This window comes from Arachis duranensis, chromosome 4, assembly GCF_000817695.3.
Source record: "Arachis duranensis cultivar V14167 chromosome 4, aradu.V14167.gnm2.J7QH, whole genome shotgun sequence".
Classification (NCBI taxonomy): domain Eukaryota; kingdom Viridiplantae; phylum Streptophyta; class Magnoliopsida; order Fabales; family Fabaceae; genus Arachis; species Arachis duranensis.
The window spans coordinates 4387113-4400598 of NC_029775.3; the positions used below are offsets into that span (position 1 = coordinate 4387113).

At 35.5% G+C, this 13486-nt stretch overlaps 1 protein-coding gene across 2 annotated transcripts; it reads right to left on the reverse strand.

Moving 5' to 3' along the window:
• Nucleotides 1-5500: 5500 nt before the first annotated feature.
• On the reverse strand, nucleotides 5501-12335 carry LOC107482617 (protein DETOXIFICATION 40). Of its 2 annotated transcripts, XM_016103140.3 has the most exons (7): nucleotides 11896-12334; nucleotides 8103-8734; nucleotides 7815-7871; nucleotides 7349-7587; nucleotides 7141-7259; nucleotides 6427-6513; nucleotides 5501-5789 (listed from the first exon to the last, which is right to left on the reverse strand). In XM_016103140.3, the coding sequence occupies exons 1-7, from the start codon at nucleotides 12223-12225 to the stop codon at nucleotides 5724-5726; spliced, it is 1530 nt and encodes a 509-aa protein (XP_015958626.1). In that variant the 5' UTR covers nucleotides 12226-12334; the 3' UTR covers nucleotides 5501-5723. The 2 variants fall into 2 exon arrangements, with proteins under 2 accessions (XP_015958626.1, XP_015958627.1); XM_016103141.3 differs by lacking the exon at nucleotides 7815-7871 and having other exon boundaries at nucleotides 11896-12335.
• Nucleotides 12336-13486: the final 1151 nt, after the last annotated feature.

Sequence of the window (13486 nt, forward strand, 5' to 3'; positions counted from 1 at the left end):
TCTGGCTAGTGATCTTGCTCCGAGATGATTTCCGCAGATCCCGCTATGTACTTCCTCCAATACCTCGGTGGTTCTTGAGGTTGGTACGCATTTTAACAATGGTGTTGATATCCCTCTTCTGTAGAGGACATTTCTCACCAAGGTGTAATGCTGTGCTTCCCTTCGGATCTTTTTAGCTTCTTTCTCCTCTTTAGGAAGGATGTCGAATTTTAGGTATTCGACTAAGGGATTCATCCATCCGAGGTTTAGGCCGACTACTTCAAGTACCTCTCGTTCATCTTCTGCTTTTGATACCGAGGGCTCTTGGAGGGTTTCTTGAATCAGGCTTCTGTTGTTCCCTCCGGGTTTGGTACTTGCTAACTTGGATAGGGCGTCAGCTCTGCTATTTAGATCCCGAGTTATATGCTTGACATCCGCTCTGCTATTTAGATCCCGAGTTATGTGTTTGACCTCGGTTTCTGCAAAGCGCCCAAGGTGTTCCAAAGTTTTTTTCCAAATACCTCTTCATATTAGGGTCATTTGCCTGATATTCTCCACTTATTTGGGAGGTCACCACCTGTGAGTCGCTGTATATCATCACTTTTGTAGCACCGACTTCTTCTGCCAATTTTAGTTCGGCTATCAAGGCTTCATATTCTGCCTGATTATTTGAAGCCGGAAATTCAAATTTTAAGGAAACCTCTATTTGGGTTCCTCTTTCATCTACTAATATTATGCCTGCGCCGCTTCCCGCTTTGTTGGAGGATCCGTCTACATAGAGTTCCCATGTAGTCGGTTTTTCCTCTTGATCCCATGCGTATTCTGCAACGAAGTCGGCGAGGCACTGGGCTTTAATTACTGTCCGAGTTTCGTATCTTAAGTCGAACTCGGAGAGCTCTATTGCCCATTGAACCATTCTCCCTGCAACATCCGTCTTTTGAAGGATTTGCTTCATGGGTTGGTTCGTACGGACTCTTATTGTGTGAGCTTGAAAATAAGGTCGTAGCCTTCGCGAGGCTATTACTAAGGAGTAGGCAAACTTTTCTAGTTTGTGGTACCTTAGTTTAGGGCCTTGTAGGACCTTACTGATAAAGTAGACTGGGTGTTGTCCGACCTCGTCTTCTTTTATCAGGGCCGATGAGACAGCCCTGTTTGCTACGGATAAGTACAGAACGAGGTCTTTTCCTTGTACTGGTCGGGTTAGGATAGGAGGTTGGCTTAAAAACCTTTTGAACTCTTGGAACGCCTCCTCGCATTCCGGAGTCCATTCGAATGGGCATCCCTTTCTTAATAAGGAAAATAGTGGAAGGGATTTTAGTGCCGATCCTGCCAAAAATCTGGAGAGGGCTGCAAGCCGGCCATTGAGCTGCTGGACTTCTCTCAAACAAGTCGGACTTTTCATTTCTAGGATGGGTCTACATTTGTCGGGATTGGCCTCAATCCCTCTTTGTGTTAGCATAAATCCTAGAAATTTTCCTGCTTCCACCGCGAAGGCGCATTTTGCAGGATTTAGTCTCATCCCATGCAACCTTATGATGTCAAAGACTTGTGAGAGGTCGGATAAGAGGTCGACTTATTCCTTGGTTTTTACTAGCATGTCGTCGACATATACTTCCATTAGGCTCCCCAGGTGGGGGGAAAACACTTTATTCATCAACCTTTGATATGTGGCGCCTGCATTCTTTAATCCGAATGGCATGACCACGTAGCAATAGTTGGCATTGGGTGTGATGAATGATGTTTTCTCCTGGTCTGGCTCATACATCGGGATTTGGTTATATCCCGAGTAGGCGTCCATGAACGACAAGTATTGGTACCCCGAACTGGAGTCCACTAGGGTATCAATACTTGGTAGGGGATAAGGGTCCTTAGGACATGCCTTATTTAGGTCGGTATAGTCGACGCACATTCTCCATTTACCATTCTGTTTTTTGACTAGCACTACATTGGTTAGCCATGTTGGGTACTTGACCTCTCTAATGAAGCCGGCCTCCCGGAGCGCCTGTACTTGCTCTTCTACTATTAGGGCTCGCTCTGTGCTGAGCTTGCGCCTTCTTTGTTGTACAGGTCGGGACCCTGGGTAAACCGAGAGTTTGTGGGACATGAGCTTGGGATCAATCCCAGGCATGTCGGAAGCCTTCCAAGCGAAGAGGTTGGAATTAGCTTTTAGGAGTTTAGCCAACCCTTGTTTTAGGGTCTCCCCCAGGTTGGCTCCTATGTAAGTGTTTTTTCCTTCCTCTCCATCGACTTGTATCTCCTCGGTTTTTCCTCCCGGTTGAGGTCGCAGCTCTTCTCTGGCCCTTGTGCCACCGAGCTCTATAGTGTGGACTTCTTTGCCTTTTCCTCTCAGATTTAGGCTTTCGTTGTAGCATTTCCTTGCCAATTTTTGGTCTCCTCTCACCGTTGCTATTCCCGCTGAGGTCGGAAATTTCATGCAGAGGTGGGGAGTGGATACCACTGCTCCGAGCCGATTAAGGGTAGTCCTGCCAATTAAGGCATTATAGGCTGACCCTTCATCAATGACTATGAAGTCTATATTCAGAGTCTTTGATTTTTTTCCCTTTTCCGAAAGTGGTGTGAAGGGGTAAAAATCCTAGTGGTTTTATTGGCGTGTTCCCTAATCCATATAGGGTGTCGGGGTAGGCTCTCAATTCTTTCTCATCTAACCCAAGCTTGTCGAAAGTAGGTTTGAAGAGAATGTCCGCCGAGCTTCCTTGGTCCACTAGAGTTCGGTGGAGATGGACATTGGCTAGGATCATAGTTATCACCACGGGATCGTCGTGCCCGGGGATTATCCCTTGCCCATCTTCTTTTGTGAACGAAATAGTGGGGAGGTCGGGTGACTCTTCCCCGACTTGATAGACTCTTTTGAGATGTCTTTTGCGAGAGGATTTAGTGAGCCCCCCTCCCGCAAATCCTCCTGAGTTCATATGGATATGTCTCTCTGGAGTCTGCGGCGGTGGGTCTCTTCTAGCCATATCTTCTCGCTTTCTCTTTCCGTGATTGTCCGACCTTTCCATGAGATATCTATCGAGCCGACCTTCTCTAGCCAGCTTTTCTATCACATTCTTAAGGTCGTAACAGTCGTTACTGGAGTGACCATATATTTTGTGGTACTCACAATAATCGCTGCGACTCCCCCCTTTTTATTTTTAATAGGTCTAGGGGGTGGCAGCATTTCAGTGTGGCAAATCTCTCTGTATACATCCACTATAGAAGTTTTTAGAGGAGTATAAGAGTGATATTTCCTGGGCCTCTCGAGACCGAGTTCTTCCTTTTTCTTGGCTTCCTTCTCCCTCTCTTTAATTGAGGGAGGGGGTCCAGATCGCCAACTCAAGTCTCTTAACTTGGCGTTTTCTTCCATATTGATGTACTTTTCAGCTCTTTCTTGTACATCACTTAGAGAAACGGGATGTCTTTTAGATATGGACTGCGAGAAGGGACCTTCTCTGAGCCCATTGACTAACCCCATTATGACCGCCTCTGTGGGCAAGTCTTGGATCTCCAAACAAGCTTTATTGAACACCTGTTTTATTCCCAGGAGGCTCGGTGCATGTTTTTCCTTGTCTTTCTGAATTGAGAACCTCATCAAAAACTTCTTTGAGAGGTCTTCAAAGCTAGTGATCGATCTTGGGGGAAGGCTATCGAACCACTTCATCGCCGCTTTTGATAAAGTGGTCGGGAAAGCTTTGCATCGAGTAGCGTCGGAAGCATCAGCTAGATACATCCGACTTTTGAAATTGCTTAGATGATGCTTTGGGTCCGTGGATCCATCGTAGAGGTCCATATCAGGGTTTTTGAAGTTCCTCGGAACTTTTGTCCTCATTATGTCCTCGCTGAAAGGATCTTCTCCGCCCAAGAGTTGTTCTTCTTGTTCGTGGCGGGAGTTGTGATTCTTGAGGGAAGATTCTAGCTGTAAGAGTTTTCTTTCTAACTCTTTTCGCCGCTCCATCTCCTCTTTGAGGTACTTTTCAGTTTCCTTTTGCTTCTCCCGCTCTTGTTCTAATTGTTCCAGGCGGCTGTGTACTAATCCCATTAGTTCAGCTACGTGGTATGGTCCGCCTTTTTCTGATTCGCGCCCATCTGAGGAATTTACCTTCGGGTTCTTCACTCCGGAGGTGCCTTCTCTATGTTGATTATTAACTTCCTGGTGTAGGGCTAGATCCGCATCGTTATTACTCATGTCCAGATTCTCTTGTTCGGAATCTGTTTCCACATGGCCTTCTTCGTGGGATCTGTCCGCCATCAATGGATGATCTCTCGAGTCCCCGGCAACGGCGCCAATGTTACGGTGGGTAACCGGAGATTAATAGAATAGATGGCGTGGGATGGCCCAATCGTCCGAAAGATGATGAGGTCCGAGCTAGATCGCACACTGGAGCCTCCTTCCGACTTGTGTGAGTGAATGAATGGGGGGTGGTACCTGCAAAGACACTCCGATACCTAAGTTAGCAAGAGTGTGAGCAGGTCTAGGGAGTATTGGGCTTAGAGATACCTGAGGGGTGTCAGTGTATTTATAGTGGTGAGCCAATAACCACCGTTGGAGTAGTGCCGTATCTTTAGGGTGTTAACCGTTCCATTATCTTGGGGGCGGTTTAGATATGGCTTTATGAAGCGGTTAGAGAGATTTTAGGGGCGATTACTCATTTGAATGAGTGTTTATCTGCCAGTTAATCTCAAGTCCGACTTCTTTAGAGCGAGTCGTGGCTGATACCGACTTCTTACTTGAAGGTCGGTACTTAGCTAGGCTTAATTCTTTAGATTAGGCCTTTTATTTGGACCTGGACCTTTGACATTGGGCCAGGGTATGAACAGGTGTCATGCTGAATTATATCCTCCACTTCCATCAAATACAGCCCATTTAAAAATTTTGGCAAGATCAAAATATTAATTTTATGAATCATCCAAGTTAGCACAGGTTAATAAAGCATTTAATTTGTTCTCTTCTTTAAAATGCCCTTTAGGAATTAGAAATATTATTGTTGAAAATTTTTAAAACTTACTTTTTTCAAAGGCATTACACAAAAATAGAGCGGAAGTATATTGCTGGAGCCACATTGATTACATTAAAAGTTTTAAAAATACCAGTTTCTTAATTTAGCAAACCACCGAAACAAAATCCTTGGATATAGAGCTATAGCTTATTTTTTATGGATATAATTTTTTTTTAATTAGAATTTGTAAATTAGAGGCTCATTTTTATCTGCAATACAAAACTTAAGGATTCGATTTGTGGTGTGATGAAGATGATAAATAAATTGGAGGTTCAATTTTATTTGAAATACAAAACCTAAGGTCCGATTTATATATTTAAACATAAATTTGACTGTTAGATTTATATATTCTTTTTAAAAAAATATTAAAAATCATAAATTTGAGTATGAATGCTCTCCACATTATTTGAAAAGCGCTTTATTTCAGCTTCATCTTCTTTTTTTTTTATGACATTTGATGGGTGTTACTTCAAAAAAATTCAAGCTTAATGGATCTTATTAATTACATGCATTTTTTTGTGATTAATTACAAGCATTTATAAATAAGTAGGTACATATTATTTGTAGAATTAGACTAAAAATATTAAAAAAGTACAACTCAAATAGTACAAAGTGACAAAATTTAATGGTCTATTGATCTAATATTTTTAGTATGGTCCAATTATACTCGTTACAGTATCCCACTAACATTTGGGCCAAGAACCGTACCATAAGAATTCAATATGTATGCTAGTATCATCCACATATTTATCAGCTTTGATTCTTAGTTTTCTTTTTTTGTTCCCACTTGTTCAGTCGTTTTTTGGCTGTATTTACCTGCATTCATCATATTTCACACCACATATTCATATATATAATATTTTTAATAATGTCATAATTAGATAATAATTATATATATATATATATATTTATATATATCCTAAATTAAAGTCTACGTATCGCTCCACAGTCTAAATCAAAAGATGACAAATTTAATATTAGTGTATCACGTGCTATAAATATCATGCAATAATAATTCATATGCTAGTCGATTTTAGTCAATATAAGTGGATGGACTATTTTATTGGTTGCAATAATATTACATAGACCATAGATGAATATACATTGAAAATGAATCTTCTTTATTTAAAATTTTATGAAATGAAATCATGTCAAATGTGGATTTTTACTATTAACTAATAATGTAAACTAAGTCATCTGAATTTCTAAACTTTAAACGAACAAGAGTATTAATATATCATTATAATAAGAATAGTGTTAGGGAGTGAACAAATTTTATAATTTGTAATAATTAATTAGCTATTAATAATATTTTTAATGATATAAAATTATATTTAATGATGTGATATTATTCACTTTTATTTTGTTGGTTAAATGCTAACCAAATTTTAATAAAAATACTGACTTTTTAAATTTTTTTTAATAATAATATGATATTAAATTAATTACATACCTCTTGATCCCAATCAGTGCGAAATGTGATCCACAATAAAATGAGCGTCTGCATCAATGTCCCCCCAATCATACCAGACCATATTCCCTATATATCATCAATGACAATTTTTATACAATTTTATTTTCTTAATTCGTAAATCTTATACCATTATTATAGCTATAATAGATTTTCTTTAGACTAAACAATAATTTTGATTCTCAAAAAATCAAGTTTTTATAAAACAATCTTTAAAAAAAATGATATTTTGTCTTTTCAAAAGTGATCTTAGTTTGATAAAGTATAATTTTTTTTATAAATGAGAAATGATTCATATATTTAAATCCACTCTTTTGTTGGTATATTTAAAGAACTATTTAAAAACTATATATAAAAAATTAATCTCTAAATCAATTTTATATTTTTGTTGTTATATTTAAAACATTATTCACAAGACACATATAAAAGAAAATATTAATATCTAAATCATTTTAACATTCTCTTAATCATTTGCCATTCATAAAAAAAAATTGTTTAAAAAATTTCACTGAGCGTAAAATCACTATATTTAAAAGAAATACAAATTTTAATTTTCTAAGTAGACTTACCAAAAATTGGATTAAAATATAATTTATTTAAAAAAAATTAGTATGTCTCCTTATATTTAGTGTAATTTATTAAATTGATATAATCTTTAGTACGTGTTTTCTTCCTAGAGGCTTAGAAATGTGATACCTTAACACCAAAGTCGAACTTGAAGCCCAGGAGACAACCCAATGGGATCCCCACCCCGTAATAGCATCCCACATTTATATATGCCACAACTGCCTGCCACCCACACCCAACCGCCACTCCTATCACGTGAATCAAACACGCACGCAATAAACATGATTTCTCTCTTATTTGTTATATGAAAAGTAATTAGTTAGTTAGTTAGTTATACCGGAAAGAACGGGTTGAACGCCATTGAGAACGAGAGTGATTGCCAAGAAGGGACAGAGGTCCGAGACTGCGTTGGCCACTGTTTCCCCCTCCGTGAATGCGTAGCTTACTACATTACGAAGTGCTAGCACCACTACTGCTTCAACCACCGCTATCACAAACGATACTATGTTCACTACTACTACTGAGAATGCTGCTGCTCGACCATTCCCTGCCCCCAACTCGTTGCTTACTCGAACACTGCACCATTTCAATTTATTATTTCTTCTCTTAACGCATTTATGTACGAGGAATACTCACATGATGAAAGAAGATAACATTGTGAATTCTTTGATGGTTAATCAAATATATTTAGTCAAACATATCAATTCATTTAATTGTGTACAATGCTATTTTTATGTGAAGATGTCATCGTGTGAGTATCCACTTTTATGTATTTGTACGTATGCTATATATGCACTATTCACCTTGCAGCCGCATTAAATCCAATTCCACCCTGCAGCATCAGCCCTGTTATTGCCATGCTGCATGCACCACTCACTAAGCAGTCGTTTAGGTAAAAGTTTATGTGTAGTTATTTTTATAAAAAGTTAATAACTATAATTCTCCGATAATTTGATAAAATAACTAAATTATGGTTTTATAATTTTTAACTATTAATTTCATACCGAGATAGATGCACGTGAATTTTAAAGTCTTTTTTAAAAAGTAAACATAGATCATAGCTAGAGAGTAAACTAAGGAGCAGGACTCACCAGACTGAGATTGCATCAAGAGCAAGCTGAGGGTTCTCAAGAAGGCCAGTGATGATCACCAAAACCTGAAAGTACCATGTCTCCAAGCACAGCATCACCGCTGACGCCGCCGACAGCTTCAAAAACTCCCACAACCCATTAAACGCCTCAACGCTAAAACCAGTCCAAGTGTGCCTACACTCGGGTGCACGCACAATGTACACAAACTGCGCCACCACTATGATCCACCACGACAGGCTCAGAACCAAAGAAGCCCCAATTAGCCCAAACCCTAGCTTGTAGATCACCACCCAACTCAGCAACATGTGAAGAACCAGCGTTACCGCTGATATGTATGTGCTTGGTGAGACTATGCTTTGAGCTTGTAAGAACTTCTGAATGGGGAAGTTGATGGCGTAGGCGTAGATCTGAGGGATTAAGCCGTAGACGAATACTGCTGCGGCGGATGCCAGTGATGGTGGCTCTCCTATGAAGAGCAAGATTTGTTTGCAGAAGATGTAGACCAGTGTTAAGGGGATTCCGGTTAGGGTTAATACAATGGTGGCTCTTTGCATGTATATACCTAACATTTCGTATTTGTTGGCACCGTAGGCTTGTCCACATAAGGTTTCTACGGCACTTCCCATACCCAACTGCATAAATAACCACGGTACAGTTCTGTGAGTGGGGTAAAGAAAAAAGAGAAATACTATTTCATGGCATTCTAACCTTTCTCAAAAAAAAAAAAAATCTAGGTAACTGTATTAATATCTTTTTTTATTTTGTCAGTAATTTATTTTAGTAAAAATTTACTTATAATCTTTTATAAAGTTAATAATTTTTAATTATTAATTTTATACAAAAATAACTATATATAAATTTTTATTTTTATTTTTATTTTTTTTCATCGGTTTATTTTATATAAATGGTTTATTTAAAAAAATCGGTTTGAATTGGACCAAGCAGTTACTTTTATTCCCTTCTTCTTCGTTTCGCACGTAAAATTCGTTCTCTTTCAAACCCTTTTTCAGAATTAATATGAAACTTTCAATTAGGTATGTTCCTTTTATTTATATTTCTTAATCAAATTTATTATTTCAAATGTATTTCTTAATTTATGTTTTTATTCATTCCTCTGTGAATGATGAAAATTATTTAATAAATACGTACATGTTTATGTCATCACACCATTTTGATGTTCAAGATCATAAATACCAAGATAATTCATGGCAATTTCATGTGATGGATGACAAAAATGTAATTATGGTATAACGTAGACTAGTTAATAGCACGAGCATTGTTGAAATTTTGGCATGATCTCTTTCGTATTTGTTATATGTCTCTTTAGTTGGTGATGTTATAGTTTATTGTGATGATATGATGGCAGTTTAATGGTATGAGTTAGGTCCTTTTTATTTGGTTGAATTTTTTCTATGGCTATCCTATTCTTGATGGCATTGTCAAAATAAATATTTTCATTAGTTGTTTTTTTGTCTATTTTTGAATCAATTTTATTTTGAAAAAATTTATTAAAAATTTTTGTTGTAGACAAAATTAATAATATTATGTTCAATTATTTAAGGAGACCAAATTAATATTTTGATTAGATACTTTTGTTTTATTGAAAATAAATTCTAATTTCATTAAAAAATAAATTCTAGTTGATAAGTAAAAACACAAAAACGTGCATGACAGTGAAATCATAATTTCTAGACAAAGTAAATTATAGTCTTATTATCTTAAAAAAATAATTTATTTATAGAATAATATTGAAAAATCAACAATAATTTGCATGAAAATAGTTTATTAGTAAAATAAAAGTTAATTGATTGATTACCATAAAATTTAATTTAACGATAAATTTACAATTGAACATATTTTTATAGTTTAATTTAAAATCTGTTTACAGCTTAATTTAAAAGCAACTGAAAATGTAAGTTATGGGAAATAAAACAAAAGCGTAAATTTTGTTTCTTTTTCAGAATACTAAATTTTACTTTTTTAAACAATTTGTATACATATATTTGACAAAAATTAAATAAAAAAAAGTTTCAGATAAATTTAAAGAAAAATTAGTCAATATAAATGAAAAAAAAGAACATATCAAATTCATCTGTTAGGAATTTAGGAATAACACGTAGAAAGAATTTAAATTATTTTAAAAGTAGTTATTTGATCTATTCAAATCGTTTTTTTTAAATAAATCATTTGTATAAAATAAATCTGTTTTTTTTAAACCATACAGTAACTCGTGTCAACGATCCAAAAGCAACTTCACCTGCAGTTGCAGGTGAGTTTCCACCTTTGAAATGCACATTATTAATTCATTCTGTCTAAGAAAAAATGTAACAAATTAATATCTCATAGGGGAAATAATTATTAGTACAGTAGGGAATAAATAATGGCAGAGGCTAGCTTGGTATTTAATTGGACAGAACAAATTAAATTTATGTTCATAATAGTCTAGCCATAAATATTAAATGGCAGCATCTTGGACTACATATACTAGACTTACTAGTGTTGTATAGTAAAAAATACGATTTCTCATATGCCTCATGCATACGGCTGCATTTATTTTGATAACAGAATAAAATAAAACACTAAAAATAAAAATAAGATATAAAAAATAAAAATATAAAATTTTGTATTATTATATTTTATTGATAATAAATTAAAATAAATGGTAAAAATTTAATTTTTTTATTTTTTATTTAAAAAATCTGAGACAAAAAATATAATAAAAAAATATAATTATAAAAATTTAACAAGAATAATAAAAAAATAAAAAATAAGTTGTATTTTTTATTAGTATTTTTGTATTTTTTGTCAGAATGAACATAAAATATATTAATTTAGTATTTCTGGACACATTGTTTTTATTTATGTCTATTTTCTGTTAAATACGATTTTGTGTATTTGTGTTCTTATTTCAGTCTCCTGTCTTTATAAACAAACATAACCTAAAAGAACAACCATTAAATTAACAAATTAACATGTATATAAGACCGTGTTTGTTCACAAGTATAGGATATTAAAACAAAAATATAAAAATATAAAATTATTTTTAACAGATAAGGTTTAGATAGAGATATTATATTGAGTGTTAGTGAGTTTGGATGGTCGGTTGATGATGAGATACTTAAGGTGTTAATGGAACCTGAATGTGAACTTCCTACAAAAGAAGCTATGCGTGCGATTTGTTGGTTAGATGGCAGGTAAGACCACCTATAAAGACACTTCTAGACCAAAGTAATTATTGTTTTTTGTTAGTATTTTTAATTATCGATCTAATTTTTTTAGTCTATTAATTCAATAGCATACTTCTAGTCTATATTTTTAAATATTAATAATTAATTATTCTCTAAAAACAATAAATTTTGCTGACTCTTTAATATTCTTTTAAATATATATAAAAAAATGATGATTAAGTATATAATGAACTGCATATCGAAGAATTACAAGAAGGATCATTTTCCCATCAGAACCCTCGATTGTGCATACGGCCTCCCCTCAATAATTTAGACGATATGATGAAACATTCTCTTTCTTTAGAAAAGAAATGTAATTTAGATATAAAATCATCAAGTGTTTATACTGAACACTTTAATCTTTTCAGGTATATAACACTTGATGTAAGATCTAAAATTCTACAAACTTTAATTTATTGTTTAGATTTCGTTCTGGCATGAAGTGAATGTATAATATAGTTTATTTGTGAAAAGTTAAATTTTGTTTGTACATAGAATGATAATTAATTAGTGGGAAGCATAAATATAGCATAGAATTAAAGATGTATGTATGTGGTAGGGTATACCATAAGGCCATAAGCGAAGAGTTGAACTCCACTGTTGCCAAGGTTTGCTGCTGCGAGCTCGAGATTGCCAAGGTGGCCAGCAAAGGCACGAGTGGCGTTGGACATCAGGTTGTTGATGAAGTACACCAGTATGGCGGGTCCCGCCAGTGGGAACAGTAGCTTCAGCTCCATCCACGTGGCAGATGGAAGCCTCTTCCACAAGGGTAGCTCTGCGTTTGACAGCACCTCTTCAAGGCGACGAGACTCCACGGTGTGTGCCGCCTCTGCAGGGTGGCTGCCCCGGTTTAAGAGATGTTCATTCAGTTGGTTGTTATTTTGGGACTCCGCCATCTATCTCTGCTCTACTGTGCTCTCTGGAGAGTAGAGATCACAAACACAAGGGGAATATAAATGAGATCACACATGCTGCTCGTGCGATGCATCATTCATATGTATATATATAATTTTATTAATTTTTTTAAAAAGAATAAGAATATACAATTTTCATAACAAAAATTATTATCTTTATCTTTTAAAAAAATAAAAATATGTTTTATATATTTTTGTTTATTATCTCCTATAGAACATTAGTAACGACTAATTCTTTTGAATATTAAAAAAAATTTTGGTGTAATATTTAGTTATTAGATTTTATAGCATTTTTTTTAATTTATGAGGACGAATTATTCTCGATAACTTTAAAAAATATCACAAAATCCAATAATTAATTGTTACACTAAAATTTTATCTATATCTAAAAAATTAAATGCACTAGTACGAGTAGGGGATGGTAAAAAATCTCATAGGTCAGGGACATGCCTCTCTTCCCGTCCTGCCAGGCTGCCACCCATATTCCATTCCTATTTCTATCCCGGATAACGAGGACTTTGTATCTACCGGATATCGAGATCTCCGCGAATATTTGCAGATTTTTAAAAAAAAAATAAAAAATTAAAAAAATAGATAAATTAAAAAATAAAATATAATTAACATTTAAAATAGTCCAAATCCTAAACTCAGGATTATAATTCAATGTCCCAAATTTTTAGTAAGAATTCAAACTCCAAACCTTAAATCCAATATTACAACAACAAAATTTATCTCTAAATCTAAATTTATCCATTAACAGAATTCAAACTCTAACCTAAATCTAATTTCACATTAATAGAATTCAAATCATAACAATTTCATCAATTTAAAATCAAAACATACATTAAAATTAGTGAGCGATGGCAGAACAGAGAGTGGATCAAAGGCGGAGGCAGCAAAACTTTGAGTAGGAAGCAGTGAGCGACATAATGAGAGGAAGAAGGTGAGCGGCAGCAACTCTCCTCTAATGGCGACAAAGGATGACTCTTCTCTGGACGACGATGAAAGTAGCTCTCTTATGAACGGCGGCGATAAAGACAACTCTCCTTTGGACTGTAACAAAAACTGCGACGGTTCTCCTTGTCTTCAGGCGTGCAGCGTGAAGACAACTCCCTCTCCTCGGGACAGTGATGAAGCAGCGACGGTTCTCTTCTCCTCAGGCGCGCGACGCAATGACTACTGCGATGCCAGCGGCTTTGAGAGGGAGAAGCAGTGCAAAGGGAGAGCGCGGCGGTGAAGGGAA

Excerpts from the sequence above, each read along its gene's own strand:
- LOC107482617 (XM_016103140.3), bottom strand. The coding sequence starts at position 12,225 with ATGGCGGAGTCCCAAAATAACAACCAACTGAATGAACATCTCTTAAAC. Across the intron at positions 8,735-11,895 it reads TCTTCGCTTATGGCCTTATG|TTGGGTATGGGAAGTGCCGT; the intron begins GTATACCCTACC and ends TTATTTATGCAG. Across the intron at positions 7,872-8,102 it reads CTTGATGCAATCTCAGTCTG|CATGGCAATAACAGGGCTGA; the intron begins GTGAGTCCTGCT and ends TGGTGCATGCAG.